Raw genomic sequence first — 19,915 nt, forward strand, 5'->3', positions numbered from 1 at the left:
GAGTTGCAGCTAGCAAAAGGACTCAGCAGAAGATGGTTAGGCTCTCTTCTCCAGATCTCATTCTCTCTCTCTGTTCCATGCAGAGAAGGTGTCATGCACAGGAAACTTTTAATGAAAATTTGGGGATTCTCCTGGGCCTTCTCCTATCCCTAAGGCTTTATTTGCCCATCTCCCTGGCAGTCATTTGCTGTTGTAATAATATTAAAAATCCTCTTAAAATTGACTAGTCTAACCAATCTTTATTACTAGCCAAAGGGCAGGCAAAGAAGGCTTGTGCCCCTTAGGATTATTGAGTGGCATGAAGTACTGGAATCATTACTCAGTTCTCAATAGCAAGCCTCAGAGTAACTGCGCTGGCTCTTTGGTTTTGTTTAAACTTGTAAGGCTGTAAGTGATAGGTACAGTTGCTTGTGTAAATCCACCTGTCAACCTGCTTTTCTTAAAGAAGTAGTAGTGCTGAGAACATGCTTGTAGGCACTCCTGTGCATAATTATCAGTGTGTAAAAGGTATGTATGTACCTCAGTGTTCCCTAATTCTAAAAAGGCCTCTAACCCTCCCTCCTATCCTCCCCACAGGCAGGCGGCCTGCCAAGGCAGGTTACAGCCCCGTAGACCTGACTTTCTGCTGCAATCTCTGGAGAGAACAGAGCTGCCTGGTCCTGACTTGAATGGGTAGGGAAGAATGTTCAACTTTCAGACATGACAAATTAATAAATAGAACAAAGACTACATAGGGGCTACTCCCACCAGCCAAGTTCAGGGTCACTTTTACCCAAGACCTCTAATGAAAGGGAAGATCCAGGATGACATTCTCAGCACATCTTGGTACTTAATGGATGTTCAAACTAGAATAAAAATGTGTGCCCATCAACCATCCTTCTTATTTGATTGCATGGAGAATTCGGAGTGTAGCAGAATACCAAACTCAAAAACAAGACTTCTGCAACAAGAAGCTCTGATGCAAGTCATAAAGCTACACGGCCGCAATTCTTCATGGAATCTTGTGGATGCCTCCAGATTCTTGGAAAACTTCTGCCTGGTACAAAAAAGGAAAGGGCTGGGGGTGGGATAGATGGGGGTGGGGGGTGGACTTAGTCCACTTTACTTTGTAGAGCAAAGCTTAAAATGTGCCTGAGCTAGAAAAGTGGATGCTGACAGCTTGGAAGAGGGATTTTTCCAGATTCTTCCTTGGTGTGCTACAGATTCTTATACATCTAACAAATCTGATCTTTGTCTTCTTCTTCTAGACTAGAAAGCCTTGCTGGGGCTTTGCAGAAAACGACTCCAAGCCACCCACCTGCTCTGTCTACGGCCCTTTTGTCATCTGCCCAAAGCAGTGTCCCTTCTCCACCCCAGTTCAGCAGCTGCCCCTTCTCAGCACCCCCACTTCCTCAGGCTGCTCCAGTGCTGTGCACACCCCCTTGGCCAGATAGCACAGCCCTCCCAAAGCCAAACCTGGAGCTGTTGCCACCTTCCTCCTTCATGACACGGAGAAGGGAGAGGCCAGGAACGGTGAGTTCTCACACCTTGTTTGCTGCTTCATGCAGTGGTATTGCCCTGGCCTTACACTCACTTGATCTGCCTGAGTCAAATTCCCAGTTAAAGCTGCAATCCTAACCCTTAGCTGGCAGTGGCAGGCTTGATGGAATGGTTCAATCAGCCACATCCGCAGTCTAGCTAATTGCACCAACCAGGGTGGAAGGGAAAAAAATGCAGCAGGAGGGCTTGCTCAGTGGATCCTGGCCTGACGCCCTCTTCACCCTCAAAAGGGCCTGTTTTGGGTTGACCATATTGCAGCATTACTTGCCAGCAGGGCTGGACAGAGGGACACCACTTCTGCTTCATCCAAACCCCCTCTAGCATGGCAGATTGCTGATTTTGATTACTCTGGAAGGTTCCCAGATTCAGAAGTATTTGCCTCTCTGTTAGTCCAGTTCTGTAGCACAGAGCTTATCCCTCTATCAGTTTCTAAGGTGGGGATCCTCTTATCATAAGAACATTGCATTCAAAGGGCTTAGGGTACCTTGTAGTTTGTTTAACACCAAATCCATAAGCACAGCTCTGATTGGTGTCTGGACAGGGTTAAGTAACATTCTTGTTTTCCTGCCTTTCAGGTTGAGCCTTTGGGCCTGCAGCTTGGCCTCTATTCCACAAGCCCTCCGAGACCAACCACTGGGAAGGAAAAAGTGCTGGCAGACTCAAGGGCAGATTTCCTCCTGCCTGAAGATTTTTCAAGGAGAGAGAGCCCTCCTCCCCATCCCACTTGCGGAAGGGCAGGTAACAATGATGGTCCTATGAGTGACCCACTTTTCTCACTCCCAGATAGCAAAAGGCTCTTTTTTGCCTGCAGGGAGACATTTTGTTTCCTAAAGGAAGTGAGCTGCTTGTTTTTTTTGTTTTTTAAATAATATTTATTAACATTTTAAAGACTACAAAAGAAAGAAAAAGAATTAAACAAAACAATACAATACAAAAATAAAAACACCACACAACACCAACCCCAAAACATTAAATTAACAAAACCAAACAAACACAATTTAAAACACATCTAATAAGTTCAGTATCTTAACTTTCATTTACTTTTCAACGACCTCCTCACACCTCCCTTTTTGTATTCCACTTTAATTAACTGTTTCAGCAATTCCTTTCCATCTTCCTCTGTTTTCTGTCCTGTAATTTATCTTAACATATTTTAACCTTATTTTCCATTTAATACTCTAATAATCTATTTGTACTTAATTCCTTGTAACATTTCTACTAAAGCCATATAACTCCTTTCCAACATTTTTCTAACACACATTAATTTTACAATATTTTTATAAATAGTCTTTAAACTTTTTCCAATCTTCTTCCACTGACTCTTCTCCCTAGTCCTGGATTCTGCCAGTCAAATACGCCAATTCCCTATAGTCCATCAACCCGGTGATCTTCTGTACGATGCTCTTAACTCTTTACCAAGTCCCTTCTGCGAGTCTTCTTCATATTTATACATGAACTTTACTTTGTCTTCCACTGATCTTATTTTCATTTTCCTTCCTTTGAGGCTAAAGAGTAGATCTTGGGGAAACTCCCACCTAAAGATAATTTTATTCCTTCTCGATGGGGCAACCAAATCTCCGTAGTTAAATCTAAGATCCAAAAGGTATTTCAGAACGTCTTTCAAAATTTCCACTCTTAACTGTTGTTCTTCTAAGTTCAACCCTTGTGACAGTTTCAAAGGCTTCCTCTAGAGGGAAACAGTTCCTCTAGAGGGAAAGTTTCTATTTGTATTAGTCCTTTTAAACTCAATTCAAACAATAAAGTTAGTTTTAATTTTCTGTTACTTTTACTCCTTTTTAAACGCAGATGGAGACAATGGAAACAATGTATTCCTCTTATTTAACTAACTGTCAGTGAACGTTCTAATCACGATCAGTCCTGTTGGCAGCCCGTTTCCAGGATTGGAGCGGTGGTATATTAACTCTGTTCGCTCTCTCCTGCAGGTATACTCAGACCAAAACTTTCCCCCCTCTTCTCCTGCTACCAAGGGGGGTTTAATATTTTTTACTGATGAAAATTTAGTCCTTTACAATAGGCTTTCCGAGACTTCAGCTTGCATCCTCATTGCTTCAATCTATTTACAAAAGGGGAAGGTGGACTTCCTGTTTTAGACCTCCCCGTTTCGGCACCAAATTAAGACGTTTAAAAATCCAATTCTCCGCTTTCCTCACGGGTAGTTGCTTTAAGATCAAATTGTCCACAGGAAAAAGTCAGCGCTCTCCGGCAACAGCTATGCGGCTTCGCTCCGTGGAAGAAGCAGTCAATTCGAAGCACCGCGCTGCTCACCCCACGTCGCTCCGGATCCCTGAAACCGGGTTTCCCCGCGAGTAGGGGAGGCGCAAAAGGTGCCAGCTGAATCCCACGTTCACAGGCTTCACCTGCCTGTGATTTCTAGTGGGTCTCCGCCTTCGCCGTGGTGGCCAGACCCGGATTCCCACGAAGCAAATTCCTCCTGATCAGAGGAATTCCGCCATTACCAGAGGCGCTAACCCAGAAGTTGAGCTGCTTGTTTTGAGGCCAGGGGTGCAGTGGCTTTCCAGGTTTGTCCTCCTGCCTGGGTGTGTGTGCCCTCCCGTTTTTGCTGCTTCTGCAACAAGAGTAAGGGGGCTTGTCTCTGAGATGTGATCCTTCCCAGATGACCCACAGTTAATATGGCGGCTACAGAGAAGGGAGCAGAAGCTGCTCGGAGGGATTCCAAAACCCACACTGCCTTCCTTTTCATTTTAGGAACCAAAAAACCAGAAAAGGCAACAGAAGGTTTTACTCAGGAGGCGCTGGCAGTTCACAAGCAGCTGGGAGCTGAGCTCCAGGTTATTGGGAAGAAAATGCAACTCTACCACCACAGCCAGCAGGAGCTGAAGTACGTAGCCAAACACTACCTCTCCTACTTTGCAATGGGTGTTTGGGCTTGTGTTTCCTCTGGGAAGGAGAGATCGGTTCAGGAAATCCTAGTGGGAAGGGGCCACTGCTGTAGTCTGCTGTGCTGGTGGGTGCAGGGACACAGTTCCCCTCCAGCACACTCTTCCATGCCTCCCTTAACTGTTGCCCTCTTGTAGCACCGCCCAGTAAATCTTTCTTTCGACGACTTCGGAGCAAGCTGTAGGCATATCCAAGGGCTGGCTCCCTTCCCACACTAACAAATTCAGGAAAGGGAAGGTGAAAAATGCCCTAACCAAGGCCGCAATTACCCCGTACATTTAAAGCGTTATGATGCTGGCTTCCCCCAAGTAATTCTGGGTGCTGTGATTTGGTAAGAGTTTCTAGGAGACCCTTATTCCCCTCCCACAGCTATGCTTCCCAAAGTCATTTAACAATCCATCCCTCTTCCCAGGGAACTCTGGAAATTGTAGCCCTGGGAGAGGAAGAGGGGCTCCTAGCAATCTCGGCACCCCTAATAAACTTCAGCTTCCAGAATTATTTGGGGGAAGTCATGACTGTTCAAAGTGGTATCATAGTGCTTAAACATTCCTGTTGCTCCTGAAATGCTTTTCCCCACAAACCTAACTGCAGGGGAGGGGAGCAAGTGTGTACGTGTGGGTGGGAGATTTATGTGAACTAGCCCTGGCCCTGTACACTTTGGCTCAGCCCATTCCTTTTGTCCCCACCTACTGCTGGCATGCAAAGTCTGGAAGGTTGGCCACAAGGACAGAAAAAGATTCTCTGCCATCAGTGTAATAGTTCTTATGGTCCAATTTCCCCAGTAAACCACAGTAAGGAAACATCAATAGTGCTCTGTAATTAAGTAGTTATTTAGACAGATACTGGGATCAGGCAGGATTTGTTCAAGGCAGTCCTACTGCAGATAACGGCAGAGGGCATTACTGTGAAGGCAAAGCAACGAGTGGATGGGCTGGGTTAACCTACCTGACAGGTTTATAGAGGAGGAAACATTTGCACAGGGCTCACTTAAACCATTGCAAATCCTGTAAGTGCAAATGGTTGCATTGGGCCTAATAGAGGAAAGTGGTGGGGATTGGACCCCCGGCCTTGCTTTCATTTGGCCAGAACAGGGTGACATTCTGGCTTTTTATTCCAGGTTCTGCCAGCGGCGGCAGCGCATTCTGCTTAAGTGGCTGGAGATGAGACCAGGGGATGAAGAACAGGTGGCTGTGCGTCAAGTACAAGAAGAGTTGGATCAGGTACAAACAGAAAGTTCTCCCTGCGGCCACTGAAGCAAAATTAAGTGGCTGCAGCGAAGCCCACACATTTCCCAAAGGGCATTGCAAAGAAGAGTAAAACCTTTATTCCCCTGCTGCCGTCACCAGTTCTGCTATTATTCTCTCAGCTCTAGGGCTGAGATGGTGTGAAAATCTGGAGCAAGAAAGTGTTTATAGTGAGACCGGAGGGAGCCTCCATGTCCCATGATCTCAGGGCCTGCATGACTTCTCTGTTCTGCATTGCACTGGGGCCTACCCCATTGCCACAAAAACCCAGATGTTCCTATTTCAGGATTTGCTTTTCATAAAGTTTCGGTGATTGCACTTTTAAAAGAACGTATCCCAAGTATCTGATGCTATTTTCTTGTTTTCAGCAATAGGTATTACTATGCTGGTTAGCAACTAGAGGGTATTGATTAAATAAACTACTTGGTAGCTCAGCATGTTCTGGAGAATCTGGAGGAGGTGGGCCTGTAGTATTGGAGCAAACTCCCACAAGCTGAGGTCCCTTTGGTACCCTCCATAAAATATCTCAGGGGGCTGTGCCTCCCAAAGTTGCTGGGCATTGCCATTCAAATGGTGTGTGCGCACCGCATCTTGTGATCGATTAAGGGGGGTGGGGCTCACATGCCCCCCCCCCATATTTTATTCAAGATGGCATCCCTTCTGTAGCAAAGCTCCCCAGTGACATTGTGTTTCTCACTCACCTGTCACTTGTGGTACGTGGTTGCATGTGGCAGACAAAAAGGGGAAATATAAATTTACTTATAAATCAAGATGCATCAGCTTAGCGCTTAGAAATGGCAAACTGGCATATCCACTTGTGAGTAAATCAAGTTTTTGTTAGTTGGAAGTTTCCACCACCCAAACCGCTTTTGAGAAGAACTGCAAAGACCTACTCCATTTGGGATTGGTCTGGGAGCTAGTGCTACCCTAGCAGTTTGTGCATGTTGTGTGTGTTGTAGCTCAAAGCAAGATTTTTGGATGAGGGAGGCTAGGAATAATTTCTTGGGGGCACAGATGGCTGCCTCTCATGCTAGCTGGGGCCTGAGCCAGGCTGCCCCTCCAAACTACCTCTCTTTGTGCTTCTGTTTCTTTGCAGCTGAAAGTGAAGATCAGTTCCCTCAAGCACATACTGGGAGAAGAGCGACAGCTAATGGAGTCCTACATCACACGTGTCCAGGATATTCGAGCGGCTCTTAGCACTTAAGCATGTTGGACTCGCTTGCTTGCATGATATGCAGTGGGATGGCTGGATGCTGTCCCTTTGCTATGCAGGGGGGTGGGGGGTGGCAGAGGAGCCTCCACCCCGGTAGCTGTACAAACACTCGTGGAGGCTGCAATCCAATATAACACATTTACCTGGGAGTAAGTCACATTGACATGCACAGGATTGCACTGCATGTCTCTTTACAGCAGTCAAATGCTTTCTTTTAAAAAATCAGCCATGGTAAGTCATTCGTTTTTATTTTAAAACGTTTGCAATTAATGAGTTAATGTCCTTAAGTTGTACATTTTGACATACAAAAATACTGTGCTACTGATACAGTTGAAAAATTAAATGGATTCTCCGTGCAGGAGAAATTCACAGCGTCACTAAGAAACCCACTCCCATTTTGCTTAGGATCAATGTGACCTCCTCTGGCTCTCAGCAGCCTCATGCCTCCACCACAATCTCCTCCCCTAGACCGGGAAGTTCATCCAGCAGAATTCCCGTGTCCTCAGTAAGCAGCAGAACCTTCAGTGCCGCTCTGCAAGCAGAGTAACAAGAAATTAAAGCTCAAAGAGGAACTGGCAAAGCAGCCAAGTGGAAGCAATCGAAGGAGCAATGGATGGAGCAAAGTTGACCCCCTTCGGGAAGTTTTGCCTTTTTTGATAATGCACTAATAGAGGAGCTGTGACCCATCATTCTATCCTATGGTTAAGCAGGCCAGTTAGCTGGTTAGAAAACCCACCTTCACACTGTGCAAAGATAGGAAGGATGGATGACCAGCCATCATCACCAAGGCCATTTCTCTGCCCTTCATCAGCATCAGAGACGGGAGCCACTATCATTGGAAACATCCATGCCTCAAATGGCATACGCCTCAGATGAAGACTTGCTCCTTTTTCTAGCAGTCACCGTCTTAAACTTGCCTTGGCTTCTTTTCTTATGGCTGTGCTCATTAAAAGGGGCAGCTTCTCTCGTGTGTGTGTGTGTACAAGGTAAGACTAAAGCAAGGAAAGCATAAGGAGGAGACTTTTAAGGGGAGGGATGCAGTTTTAAAGCCAAAATGAGCTCAACACTCCTGAGCCTCAGCCATGTTCACAACTTGGTTTCTTGAGGTCAAGAACAAAACACAGACATCATAAATAAACCAATCCCTTTTCAACTGCCCTCCCCCCCTTTGGCACCAATTTCTATGAATCCCCTCCCAGGGGAAAAAAGGCATAGTAAGTTTTAAGATTCCCCTTATTATTGGTCTACGCAGCAGTGCTTAATATTTTGCCACTGATCCCCACTTAGATGTGTGTGGGATAAAGGTTCAGAATAGAACTCTCAAGCTGGCTTTGGCAAATTTGGCTTTTAAGTATTTTGCAAGTCCAGCAAAGAGTGGGGGAAATGGTTAACACACATGAGAAAAGGAGGACTACTCCTTTTGCTTTTTAGGAAGACCTGGGCTGACAGGATCTCTCCCCCCGGGTTCTGGCAAGTTGGCAGTAGCTGCGTAGGGAGAGGACAGAGGCTTTCACTGCTGTCCACAGCAAGAGACTTCCCACTGCCTTTGCAGAGAAAAAAAAATCTGGGTTTTTTTCACGTCCCCAGCTTAACAAGAGACTAGATATTTCCCATACAAACAAACAAAAAAAGATTAAGGCCAGAATAGCAATACAGAATGGCCAGGTTAGAGTGAGCTCGAGCTACAAATAAAATAAAATAGGCTTCCTAAAAACAAAAACAAGATCAAGTCAAATGTGGAATGTGGACACAGTGTTTGAGGTTTAAAAATACAGTGCAGACTTCTGTTTTAAAGGGATAGTACCAGATTTATAAGAGGTTTCTAAAACAATGGCACACCCAGATGAACTCTTTAATGTTTCTATATTCCACTCTGCTGAGTCTCCTGGTTTTGGCATTGGACTGTTCAGTCTGGTGTGAAACATAAATTGAGAATACGGCTGAGTGAGAGACATAATTAGAAGATATGGAGCATGGGTCAATCTGACAATATCCCTTGAAAGCAGGAATCTCTGCTCTCCTTCCTCCCTCTGACTGCAGCATTTCTACCAAGACTTCATCGTTTGGTGCCAAAGCAGGCTGAAAATGGCATCTTGGGGAGAAATGCCTATTTCTACAGGCACAGGGAAGAAGCAGAAAAGCCACCCTGGTCAACATTCTTAAAGGCCACAATCCCTGATATGTCTGCAGCTCTCATGGTGGGAATGCACTGCCGGCACCCCCCGTTCTAAGAACAAGGGGGCTTTAGTTTCCTCACTCAGGTCCTGCTGAGCAATACTCCCACCTTAGAGAAACTTATCCTTTTACAAATTGAGTCCCTGTTGCATATAAAAAGCCCCCCTGGCAGTGGAGTCTCTAGAGAGATCCTAAGGCCTCTCCAAAGCGGATTTTCTGGCCAGGCTTCAGATAAAAATTAAAGTCCTTCGGTGCCTCGAAGATCAGGACGATGGTTGAGCCTAGATTAAACTCTCCTAAATGTTCTCCCTTCCTCATGGGGATGCCCTCATGATTGTTGTTGTTTACGAAGCTGAAGTCGTTGTATGAGCCTTTGCTGTAGCTGGGGCTATTTGTACGCAGATCCTGCACATGGGGAGAAGAAAAGAGGCGTTACATAAGGACTCCAGGAGGGAAGCAGGTAAGTGCCTTGCAAAGAAGCCTGTAACGTTTTGTTACTCAACCACTGGCTACTTTAGTCATTTGTGAGTGAAGTGCAGGGAGGGAGGCATTTTTGTGGTGCCTGCCTGCCTGGCCACCATAAGAAGGTTCTTATTCACCATGGGCAACGAGGCAAGAGGCTACTTGAAACCTCGCCCAAGGCCCAATTTGCATGTATTCACAGCGATACAGTTGCCGCCAAAACCACACCACCCTCTTTCCCAGAACCTATGAATTGTTTGCAGGATGCTCAAGAACACCCACTCCCAAGTGGTGGTGTGGGGGGACACATAGGACAATGACTCCTTCTCAAGTGTTTGAAAGGCTCGACTCACCTGATCAAAATAGATGCGAATTGATCCCACATTTTGGGCTCCTACTGCAGTCAGAGAGAAAAAACCGTGCTTCCAGTAGCCACTGAGTACAACGCGTTCATTATGGCAGAAGAGTTCTTTGATCCAGCGAGCAACCCCTGGATTCACAGACATCAGGGAGCCTATGGGGAGCAAGGAGAGAAATGGGCAGTGCCACCCTTTTATTTCCCCAGCCACTGTTGGGAGGATGAAAGCAAATTCTCAGAAACAGCTTGAATGAAGAATCTTTCAGTTCTGTAAGACAGTCTTCCTGCATTAAGACACAGGTGAGGCTTTGGGCTGGAGAGTGGAAAGGGGCAAGCTGGAGAAGCCCCAAATTGAAAGGTATGACGTTTATTACCTAGTAGTTTTAAAATTAAGTTAGACACCCAGGAGCAACAAACACTGGTGTACTTTTTTAAGGGCAATCAGGGAGGAAGGGAATCCAATCATTCATAGTATGAGCGTGATCACAACCATTTTCCCACTCAAAAGCCTGCAGAAATAATAATTTGAGAAGCACTTTGAGATGGGATCACTTGCTATTTTTAAATGGCAAATTCATTCAATGCCTTTTATATTCTGAACACTTCCTGGTAACCCATGCTTCTCAAAGGAAGGATGATGGCCAGCATCAGGAACCACTGGATTTTACACAGAATCACAGAGTTGGAAGGGACATGACTTCACCAACAAATATTTATTAAAATGCAGTGTTTAGCAGCAACCTTCCACTGCATGTGTATCTCTGGAAACCTGGCCTACCTGGGAAGTGACGCCGGTGAGACACTTTCCAGTCGGTCGGTGAGTGGAAGCAGTGGTAGTCTCCAGGCGCCAGGTAAATCACACAGTGATAGAGCTCATTGCAGTCCTTTGTTACCAGCTGTTTTTGGAATGAAGAGGCTGAAAGAATAACGAGTAAAATGGTTTTTGAGGCTTCAACACAATGTACAAAACAGGAACGTAGGCAGCTGTAGGTGAGATAGAAGCAGCTGCAAGGAGGAAGGGGTGGCTCAATGCCTGTGCCCAGTCAGGGCCCAATGCAGCTATTACATGGCATCCAGTGGTTGGTCCTCTGCAGATGCCAAGTCCAGTGGAATGATGTTGAGCCCCAAAGTGTGCCTGTGTGCACTTACCTGGCTTGCTTTTACAGTTCTCTTTATCAGCCCGTGGACCCAGGAAGGACTCCAGTGAGTAAGTGATGCCTTTTACTTGCTCCACTTCACAGTTCTTCACTTGTCCAAAGCTGAGAATCTTGCCATCGGATGGACTGATCTACAGGGAGCAAACAGCACCAAAAATTCTCGTGTTAGCATCTGCCACTTCTCTAAACACTTATTTTTTAAAACAATTCTATCCCACTATTCTATTCAGAAGATGATCAATGATTTTAAAAAACCCAACAGTTCTAGAACAATCCGCAATGCAACTAAAGCATAAATCAAAAGATTGGCATAAAAACCACAAAGCAGCCATCAGAATTAAGCATCAAAACACCAGAAAGAGGCCTTTTTAAACAGCCCATATTCATCAGCTCCAGTGAATCAGGTCTGATGCAGTTAACTTGGCAAAGAAACTCATCTAAAGTTGGATGGGATAGGGCCTTGATGGTGTTCATCAGCAGTGAGGCTACTGCTTCTCCATAAACTCAACACCACTGCCCCTCACATCTCTGCCACTTACCATACTGTGGATGCCGCAGACGGGTCGGGCTTGGGGCTTTAGCTTCCGCCTGAAGAACTCACTAAGGTTTCTGTAGTGGTGAAGGTCTTCCACAGCAGCCTCCTTCATGTTGACACCAAACGTCCAGATGTATAGGCTGAGGACCGGCTTCCGGAGCCAGGTGGGCAGCTCAACACTGTTCAGGCGCCCCCAGGCTCGGGAAAGGAGTCGCGTTGGCACAGATTTGTACAGGGAAACCTAAAAACAGAGGAGGAAGATGGGAGCTACTTCACGACACCCACTCACCTGAAAAAAAGAACTGAAAAAAACCTGCCCATGGCTAATTTTAATGCAAGAGATCAGAGGCTGCTGGTGGGGGAGTATGTTGGGAGGAGAATGTAATTTCCCATGTACCCTCTACTGATCTACAGAGGTGGAAAGGCTGGACGTAAAAAAGCTGGCAATTAAAGACTAATTAACATGGGGTTCTTACACACACACACACACACAACACCCAAATAATGATCATGGCAGCTTCCACATTTTGGTCTAACCATGAAAGCTCCATTCATAGAATCATAGAATTGGAAGGAACTACAAGGATCATCTAGTCCATGGTTTCCCAAATTTGGGGCTCCAGCAGCTTTTGGACTACAATTCCCATCATCCCTGACCACTGGTCCAGCTAGCATGGGATGATGGGAGGTGTAGTCCAAAAACTGCTGGAGACCCAAATTTGGGAAACCGTGATAGTCCCAACTCCCTGCAGTATTTCACCCAGTGTGGAGCTTGACCCCACGATCCCGAGATTAAGAATCTCATGTCCTACCAACTGAGCTATGTTGAGCATATCCTCTTAGCATATGCACCTCAGATAGATGACTGGTTCTCTCCCCTGGATTAGGCAGTGAGGCTGGGAGGAGAGGCAACTCCGCAGCTGCTAACAACTTTGAAAGGGCCTCCTGTGGCTTCAGGATGCCCATCTGCTGAGGGCCACCATGAGCAATTTCACATCTCTGAGGATGTTGTGTCTTGGCAAAAGTATATAGGAACAGCAGTAGCTGCCTAACACAGTCGGGCCCTTAGTCCATCTAGCTCAGTACTGTCCACGTTGACCAGCAGCAACAGCTTTCCAGGGATTCAGTCTCAGGCGTCTCTCCCAGTCCAACCTGGAGATGCTGCTCTAGACTGAACCTGGGAGCTTCTCCATGCAAGGCAAATGCTCTGCTACTGAACTGCGGCCCTCCCCCAAAGTAACAGTTCCCTGACTGCTGTACTGGAAAAACAAACCCATGGAGATCATGCACATTCTCAAGGAAGGGTAGAAGGGGCTAGTGGTGGCCCAGTACCCCTTCTACCCCTAAAGAACTCTTTGGGCTAGTAAGGACTTTGTGGCAGCACAAGAAGCTACCCTGGATATGATGCAGGGAGTGAGAGTTGCCCCTAGAACCAGCACCCAGACCTTGATGCAAGAATCCTGCATTCTGCTGCTTCTGTGCAACTGGAACACATCTTAGCTATATTCCTGATTAATTGCTGTGACTGGCAAGGAGGAGGAGGAGGTTGCTCTGTATTCTGTGTGTGTGTGGGGGGGGGTGCTAACTGTAAAGCAGGGATAAGATCTAGGTCAGAACAGGGTGGGAACAGGTTAAAATACTGCGGGATTATCTGTAGGCAGCAAGGCCTGAGGAAATTGCTGTAGCTAATTCCTTCAAATCCCCCCTTAGTTAATCCTGAAACCCCTGGCATTCCTCTTGAGGGACGCAGAGCAGGGAAAAGAAAATCTCTCAACACAGCAGAGACTTTAGAAAAGCCATGCCACTGTCTGTAAATTGCTTACCGAAAAGAAAAGGAAAAAAGCAGAGCATCACAAAACTAGCCAGAATGGATCTTCCAATAGCAAATCTTGCCAAGCTAACTTTATCCCCCTTGATAAAGATCATGCTTTCATTAGATCAGCTTGGTACCCTCCAGATGTTTTGGACAACATCAGTCCCATCAGTCCCAACCAACACTTGAAAGGAGGAAGCTATCTGGAATGGGAATGTCAAAAAACAGTACACCTCAAGCTGTGGAAGGGTGTGGGTAGGGTGTCCTTGAGAAGGACAGAGTGGCAGGATGAGAGACGCAGCACAGTGATAGACCATCTGCTTTACATGCAGAAGATCCCAGGCTCAGTCCCCAGCAGGTAGAGCTGGGACTGTCCCATCTTAAACCCTGGAGAACTGTTGCTGTCAGTCAGCATAGACAATGCTGAGTTAGATAGACCAATGGTCTGACTGCCCTTCTGATACTGTGAACTACAACTCCCATCTGCCCCAGTCAGCATGGCCACTGTTCAGGGATGATGGGAGCTGTAGTCAAAAACCCCAGAAGGTAATGCATTGGTTGTGCCCCTCCAGCCCTTCTAGTATGAGTTCCTATGGATATAAGGACAGTCTATAACTGGGCACCAGTATGTCAGGTCGGGGGTCATTCCTTTAGGATAAGTAAAGAGACTGCTGGTACGATGAAAAGGTCTGGCTGGTGCACAGGTGCAGCCCGGCTGCCATCAACACTGGGCAAAGCTGTTCAACGGCTTTCTGGCTTAGGAAGGAAGAGCAGGGTGCCCCAGCAGCCACTTCCATGGACCTATTCTCCTGCATCTGCAGTTTCCTACATGGCTGGCTATTGGCACAGCCATGTCAGGCGAGGAACAATGCCTCGAGGAGGGGTGGGGGAAGTGTCTAGGGTTGTATTTGCTCAGCTGAGTTCAGAGGGAAAATGCTTGGAACTGCGCTGTGATCATGGCACACAGACACACCAGCCTGTTGCCACTGAAGCTTGTACACTCGGGATAATGCAGGACAACTCATGTCCTTTCACTGGGGATGGAATGATTTTAGCGATTTTCAACATTCCTAATTATGAGGCTCCTCATAAAAATAGGAAAATATTTATCTTTCTCCTTAAAAGAAACGCCACTTTATTTCACTCATCAGAACACTCTGAAGACTGAGCCAGGAAGCAGAAAGAAAGCTACTTTTTATATCTCCTGAATTTTTCAAGCTCCCTTATGATCAAAAGAGTATGCAACCCATCTGAAACACTTGGTGTTAATGTGCTGGTGTCACCTGGGTTTAAAATGTGCACTTCAGCAACCCGGTGGGTTAGCCAGGGGGCAAAGTATAGCTGGTGATAAAGACCACATACTCAAGATGGCAACTGATACAAACGAACTGGTTTGCTGATCCACAATCCTTCACTCAGAAAATAATATTATCCTTCATACAGAAGATAATATTATGACCTTCAAAGAAAGACTAGAAATCTAGTATAGCAATATAGCAGTTAGAAAATAATATGGATTAAGAAGAGCATTATAATTGCCTTGACTAAGCAATCAGAATAATTTGAATATGAATCCAAGACTTACTATTTCCTATCCTTACTTTCTCCAGTGCAACTTTTCTTTAAAATGATTTCCAAGTTTCCTACAGTATTTTGGAATAAAGTTGTCAGGGGCTAACAAGTCTTGTGGTCTGAGCAAGTGCAGGAGGGAGAATCTTCCTAGGTTACTGACTGGCAACTATACCAGTTTTATGTCAATTTCATCACTTAGGTTGGCGACCCTACCTAAGTACTAGATTATGGGTGCCTGTAATCTGAGTAGTGGAAAGTGTAATTGGGACCTGTAGCTCTGTAGTACAGTAGCTCAGTAGCAGAGCACTTGCATTGCATAACAAAGCCCTCAGGTTCAAGCCTCAATGGCAGCTTTTCCAGGTAGGGCTAGGAATGTCCTCGGCTTGGAACCCAGGAGAGCCACTGCCAATCAGTGAAGACAAAACATAGGCTGTTTGCTATGTTCTTATATTCCCTTTATTTTTTTGGCAAGCCTTTACTGGGGTCACTTTGATACATTCCAACATACTCTTGAAAACAACTCACTTGTGACACTGCTCCTTTTACTATCTTATTAGGAATGAAGCTTTCTTTAACCTTACATCAGGTCCATATCATCTCCCAATATCTCACATTAATTGCCACTGTGATTCACCAAACATTTCAATCAGTTGAACTTTTTCCATTATTGGCATCCATTTTGGTTCATTGTGTGTTCTCTGATATTTGCCAGGTAAGTTCCTCAGGCCTAGAAGGCCCCAGGCTAACTCAGGGCCACTAGCTTGCTACACACATACACCCTGTTCTTCTTTTTAGGTGAGCTTCTGCTCTACCATTTGGAAACAATGAAAGGCTACACATTTGGGAAAACCACAGACTGCAACACACAGCATGCCATTAAAAACTGCTGGTGGGCTATGCATTAGTCAGCAGCTCCTTGTCAGTAGATTTTGTTCTTTTAGGCACCCCCCTGCCACCACCCCTTTTTATTCACAGTTCTGTTTCAGAAGCATGCAACAGGCCCACTTCAGTTTGGAAGGTGGGTGCTCAAATGTAGAGTGCTGCCTGCACAGAGGAAAAACAGACACTCTGAAGGGAAGGCTGTTGGAGGCAACTGTTGAATGGCCAAAATCACTTTAATAGAATTCAATATTGTGCAGCAGAGGAGAGAAAATAATCCCTCTGCCTGCCTAGCCTGCTTTACAGGTTAGTTGTGACCAGTACTTTTTTTCTGGGGGGACGCAGGGGTACGCATACCCCTAAACATTTTGTGAATCTTCGTACTTTTGTCCATTTACTGTATTTATTTTTCCCAAACTGAAGTATAAAATGGTGATTTTCTTGAGTCAAAATGAGAGTACCCCTAAACATTTTTAAAGAAAAAAAGCACTGGTTGTGACGATAAAAATCAGATAATCTCCATACACACCACCCTGAGCTCCCTGAAAGAAAAGGGACGTGAGGTTTATAGCCATGACTGCCTGCTCATAAGATTCTCTTGTGGCTGCCTGAAATGGACTTCAGATGAAGGAGGAAAGGAGGAAGCTTTAAAATAAAAGTAGTTGGACCGAAAAGTAAGTGAGCAATAGCCACTCTGAAGATCACGCTAATGATTTTTCAGATAATTCTTCTTGGCAACACTATTCCCATTAAAAAAAAGGGGGGGGGAAATGAATGAAATGGCTGTGAAGGTAGACTCCTGCCCAGCAGTTTCCTGGCACGACACAATTATATTCAAAATAATGGCACAATATGCTTGTAATACCAGCATGACTAAGGCACAAATGGCTTGTTTTAAAAACTCCTATGCTATACAAGTTGACAGTGTCCGTTCATGTACTGCACACCCGCAGAGGTCTGGCACAGACATGTTTGCATGAAGGGATGCAACAAAGCATTCCTGCAACATGTGCAGCGTCAGTCTCCCAAAATATCAGAGTGCCCAGTGAGGGTCTATGCCCTCTCAGCAGCCATGGATGGCGTAAGCAAACATCCATCTTCACATCATAATAAATGCACCTTGGCTTATCCAGAATTTTCCTCTCATTTTCTCTCTAGGAGCTGATTCCACACCTAACTTCCACACATGGCGCTAGCAGGTGAAATTATCCACTAGAAGGAAATGGTCTCCAAGCACAGAAGCTCCACTAGTGATGTGATTGAGAAAGGGGTGGCAGGGGAAGGGCTCCATACGCCAGCTCTACTTCAGCCTTTTCTCCCTGCTAACAGCCACCCTCCTCCTCCAAATAGGGCGTCAGAAAGCGCAGTACAAACCTGCAAGCACTTACCCTGCTCATAGGCCTCCATCTCACTCTGGTCAAGGGTTTAAGAGCACCAAAAGGCAGAAGGTAATAGAGAATAGTCAGAGGCCAAGAACGGAGTTTCAGAGCGGGCCTAGACATACAGCTTAGCTGGCCCAACCTCCGCCTCAGGGCCAGCTGGGGAAATTGCAACCTGTAGGATCACACACACACACACAAAACGGTCAGCCAACTTGAGCTCAGGCACTGATGACTCTCAAAAGTCAAGCACCTGGTCAATCAGAAGCACCTCTCTGTGGACACGGGAACATCTCTACCCTACCACCTGCCCATCCACCCGCTCTTGCTCTTTCCCCAAAATAAAAGGCCAGGAACGAGTGTGAGAGTGTACTTGCTACTCAGCAGTTGTTTCAGAAGGGAAGCAAGGCTGTCTTTAGGCTGACCTGCCTAAGCCACATTGTACTTTTTAGAACCACTCAATAAAAGGCTTCACCCATAAACCACTAGAAAGAAAGCAAGGACACATTTGGAAAAGACAGAATACTCTCTAAAATATAATTCAGTGTGGACATGGAATTGTCTGCAGCAAAAGAGCTGTAATAGAGGATGGCAGAGAGGCATTATTACCAAGTAATGGAAGGTCTATCTTCCCACTGACGCTGTAGGATGAATCCAACATGGCCCCAGCCTTGTTCCCTGCTATTTGAGAACCTGTATTTCTGTGGGGCTTGCAGTAATCGTACCCAAACTACTACTGTGTACAAAAGAGCACAGAGGGGGTTTCCTGCCTTTCTTTTGGGGTCCCAAATAAACTTTGTCAGGCAAATCCTAGTGAAGGAGCTGCTAAGGCTAAAAGTTACCAGCCAGTAACAGGTCCTGCACAGAGCCAGGGATAGGATCCTACAGCAGCAGGGCTGCATGAAACCAGGAAAATGTTGCATCCTGAGCAATCCAGGGAGACCAAAAGGTCTCGCCTAAAGCAGAACACACCTGCTACTAAGCACCAAAGGTTCACTCCACTTCCAGGGTGGTTATAAGAATTCTAAGGTCTCAAATATAGAATAAATGTTCATAAATGTACAAGGCAAACACATACGTAAGGATATAAACTACGTATCGGAAATAGTACAGGAGAGTAATCCTGAAGCCATTTTGACTCTCCCAAATTGACCTCAAATATTTCTCTGCAAGGAGGAAGGAAATGGGAAAAGCTTTCCAATTGTCTTTGGACTGTAGGGGCTTACACCTCCCTGCAAATACAGTCTGTCAAGTATCTGTTAAACTATCAATATGTGTAAGAGATTCAGGAACTAAAGTGTTTATCATCTCAAAGGAATGGCCAGGCTACCCAGAAAATATCAGGTATCCTGGCAGATGGGAGAGAAGCAACACTCTCAAATTTCTGCTGGAGACCGCCTCCTTCTGTGATGTATGTATGATGTTTTGGGGGGTGGTCTTGGGTTACAGGGTAGGCAATTTCAAAAGTCTTTATAGGGGCTTGCGCACCATTGTTCTGGGTCTCTCCTACCTCCTTGCAAGGAGGGGAGGGAACTCTGTTGCAACAGAAAAATAAAGATCTGCCTTGCTTTCTATGGATCTTGCCCCCATCAATTGATCTCTGACCGATCGTGGACTTAGGGGACTCGGTCCCTTGGGGAGTTTGGCAGCAAAAGCCAATCCCCTTATTTTTTTTTCTATAACATTTCCCTGGGCCTTCATAAAGTCAAGGGGTTTTACACCTCTTGCCATGGGACTGAAGCCAGAGGAACCTCTCACTGGACAAAAGCAAAAAAAAAGATACGACTGGGAGAGACCAGTGCTGTTTTGATTATTCTTTCTGGACAGGTAATTCTCTGCTTTTCTGTTTTAAATTACCTGCATTTTTGGAACAACAACTGAAAAAAACTCCACTTGGCTGCAGCCACTGGCACTTCAATCTCCTTTGAGCCTGAAAGTGATCACTTGCTTAGTAGGCCTGTTCATTGCCCACACACAGTCCACCCATATCAGGGAGAGAAGAAGAACACATCCCTTTACTTCCTTCTAAGGAGGAAGCAGCAAGATAGCCTATGGGACGCTTCTAAGCACACATACTGGTCAGGATCTGGACCCAGAGTGAAAATTGGGGAATAGGAGTGCTTTGGGATCCTGACAAGGTCAATGAAGGCTCAAGCAATTCCCCACAAATAAGGGGCAGCCAGGTTTCCTTAGGACCAAAGAAGAGTAAAGTTTACTAATCTTCAAAGGGAAGCTTGGCCTGGAGGGGGGAGGCTGTAATGGGGCCTCATGGAAGCTGCTCAGCCTCCTCTCACTGGCTGGACCCACAGAAGGGAGCTCAAAGAAAAAGATGCCTCTCTCTTGCCTCCTTCTTCTTCCTCCATCTCCCCCCTTTCACTGCAGACAATCATGGGCCAATCCCCGCAGAGCTGCAGCTAGCTGTAAAGCATCCTTGCTTGCCCCCACATGGCCCTTCTTTTCCACACACACACCCAGCTGCTCTATTTCACTCTTGCCCCACTCCTCAAAAAGGCTTGGAAGGGGGAAAGGATGCCCAACTCCAGTGCAACACCCACTTTGACTGTCAATCAAGCGCATAAAGAGCTTGGGAGTAAATTGGGCCAAACAAAGGCTTTGCAGGCAGCTGCCACTCTTCCTCCCTCCCTTCCTCCCCCCTCCCCCTTCCTTCCA

The 19,915-nt window shown here is 45.9% G+C and overlaps 2 protein-coding genes and 1 long non-coding RNA gene across 16 annotated transcripts in view; 2 read left to right on the forward strand and 1 right to left on the reverse strand.

Moving 5' to 3' along the window:
• The window catches only part of SFI1 (SFI1 centrin binding protein), a 34,881-nt gene extending 27,579 nt beyond the window's left edge, over window positions 1-7,302 (forward strand). For all 9 annotated transcript variants that reach the window (XM_079956407.1, XM_079956412.1, XM_079956404.1 and 6 more), the window contains 6 exons: window positions 577-672; window positions 1,248-1,512; window positions 2,115-2,277; window positions 4,267-4,399; window positions 5,576-5,678; window positions 6,799-7,302. In XM_079956407.1, the coding sequence (XP_079812533.1) occupies window positions 577-672; window positions 1,248-1,512; window positions 2,115-2,277; window positions 4,267-4,399; window positions 5,576-5,678; window positions 6,799-6,906 (868 nt within the window). In that variant the 3' untranslated portion in view covers window positions 6,907-7,302. The remainder of the gene's footprint in view (window positions 1-576; window positions 673-1,247; window positions 1,513-2,114; window positions 2,278-4,266; window positions 4,400-5,575; window positions 5,679-6,798) is intronic.
• Window positions 7,147-19,915, reverse strand: part of PISD (phosphatidylserine decarboxylase) — a 40,624-nt gene continuing 27,855 nt past the window's right edge. For 4 of the 6 annotated variants that reach the window (XM_079956908.1, XM_079956909.1, XM_079956907.1 and 1 more), the window contains 6 exons: window positions 17,255-17,420; window positions 11,607-11,843; window positions 11,060-11,198; window positions 10,689-10,826; window positions 9,906-10,066; window positions 7,147-9,495 (listed from right to left, as the gene is read on the reverse strand). In XM_079956908.1, coding sequence (XP_079813034.1) covers window positions 9,271-9,495; window positions 9,906-10,066; window positions 10,689-10,826; window positions 11,060-11,198; window positions 11,607-11,843; window positions 17,255-17,420 — 1,066 coding nt within the window. In that variant the 3' untranslated portion in view covers window positions 7,147-9,270. The remainder of the gene's footprint in view (window positions 9,496-9,905; window positions 10,067-10,688; window positions 10,827-11,059; window positions 11,199-11,606; window positions 11,844-17,254; window positions 17,421-19,915) is intronic. The other 2 variants (XM_079956910.1, XM_079956912.1) reach the window with 1 other exon arrangement.
• LOC307205100 lies at window positions 11,850-15,094 on the forward strand. The gene is made up of 2 exons (XR_013833866.1): window positions 11,850-14,440; window positions 14,471-15,094. It is a non-coding gene; the product is annotated as an uncharacterized lncRNA (long non-coding RNA).

This window comes from Podarcis cretensis, assembly GCF_951804945.1.
Source record: "Podarcis cretensis genome assembly, chromosome: 16".
NCBI classification, from domain to species: Eukaryota; Metazoa; Chordata; class Lepidosauria; order Squamata; family Lacertidae; genus Podarcis; species Podarcis cretensis.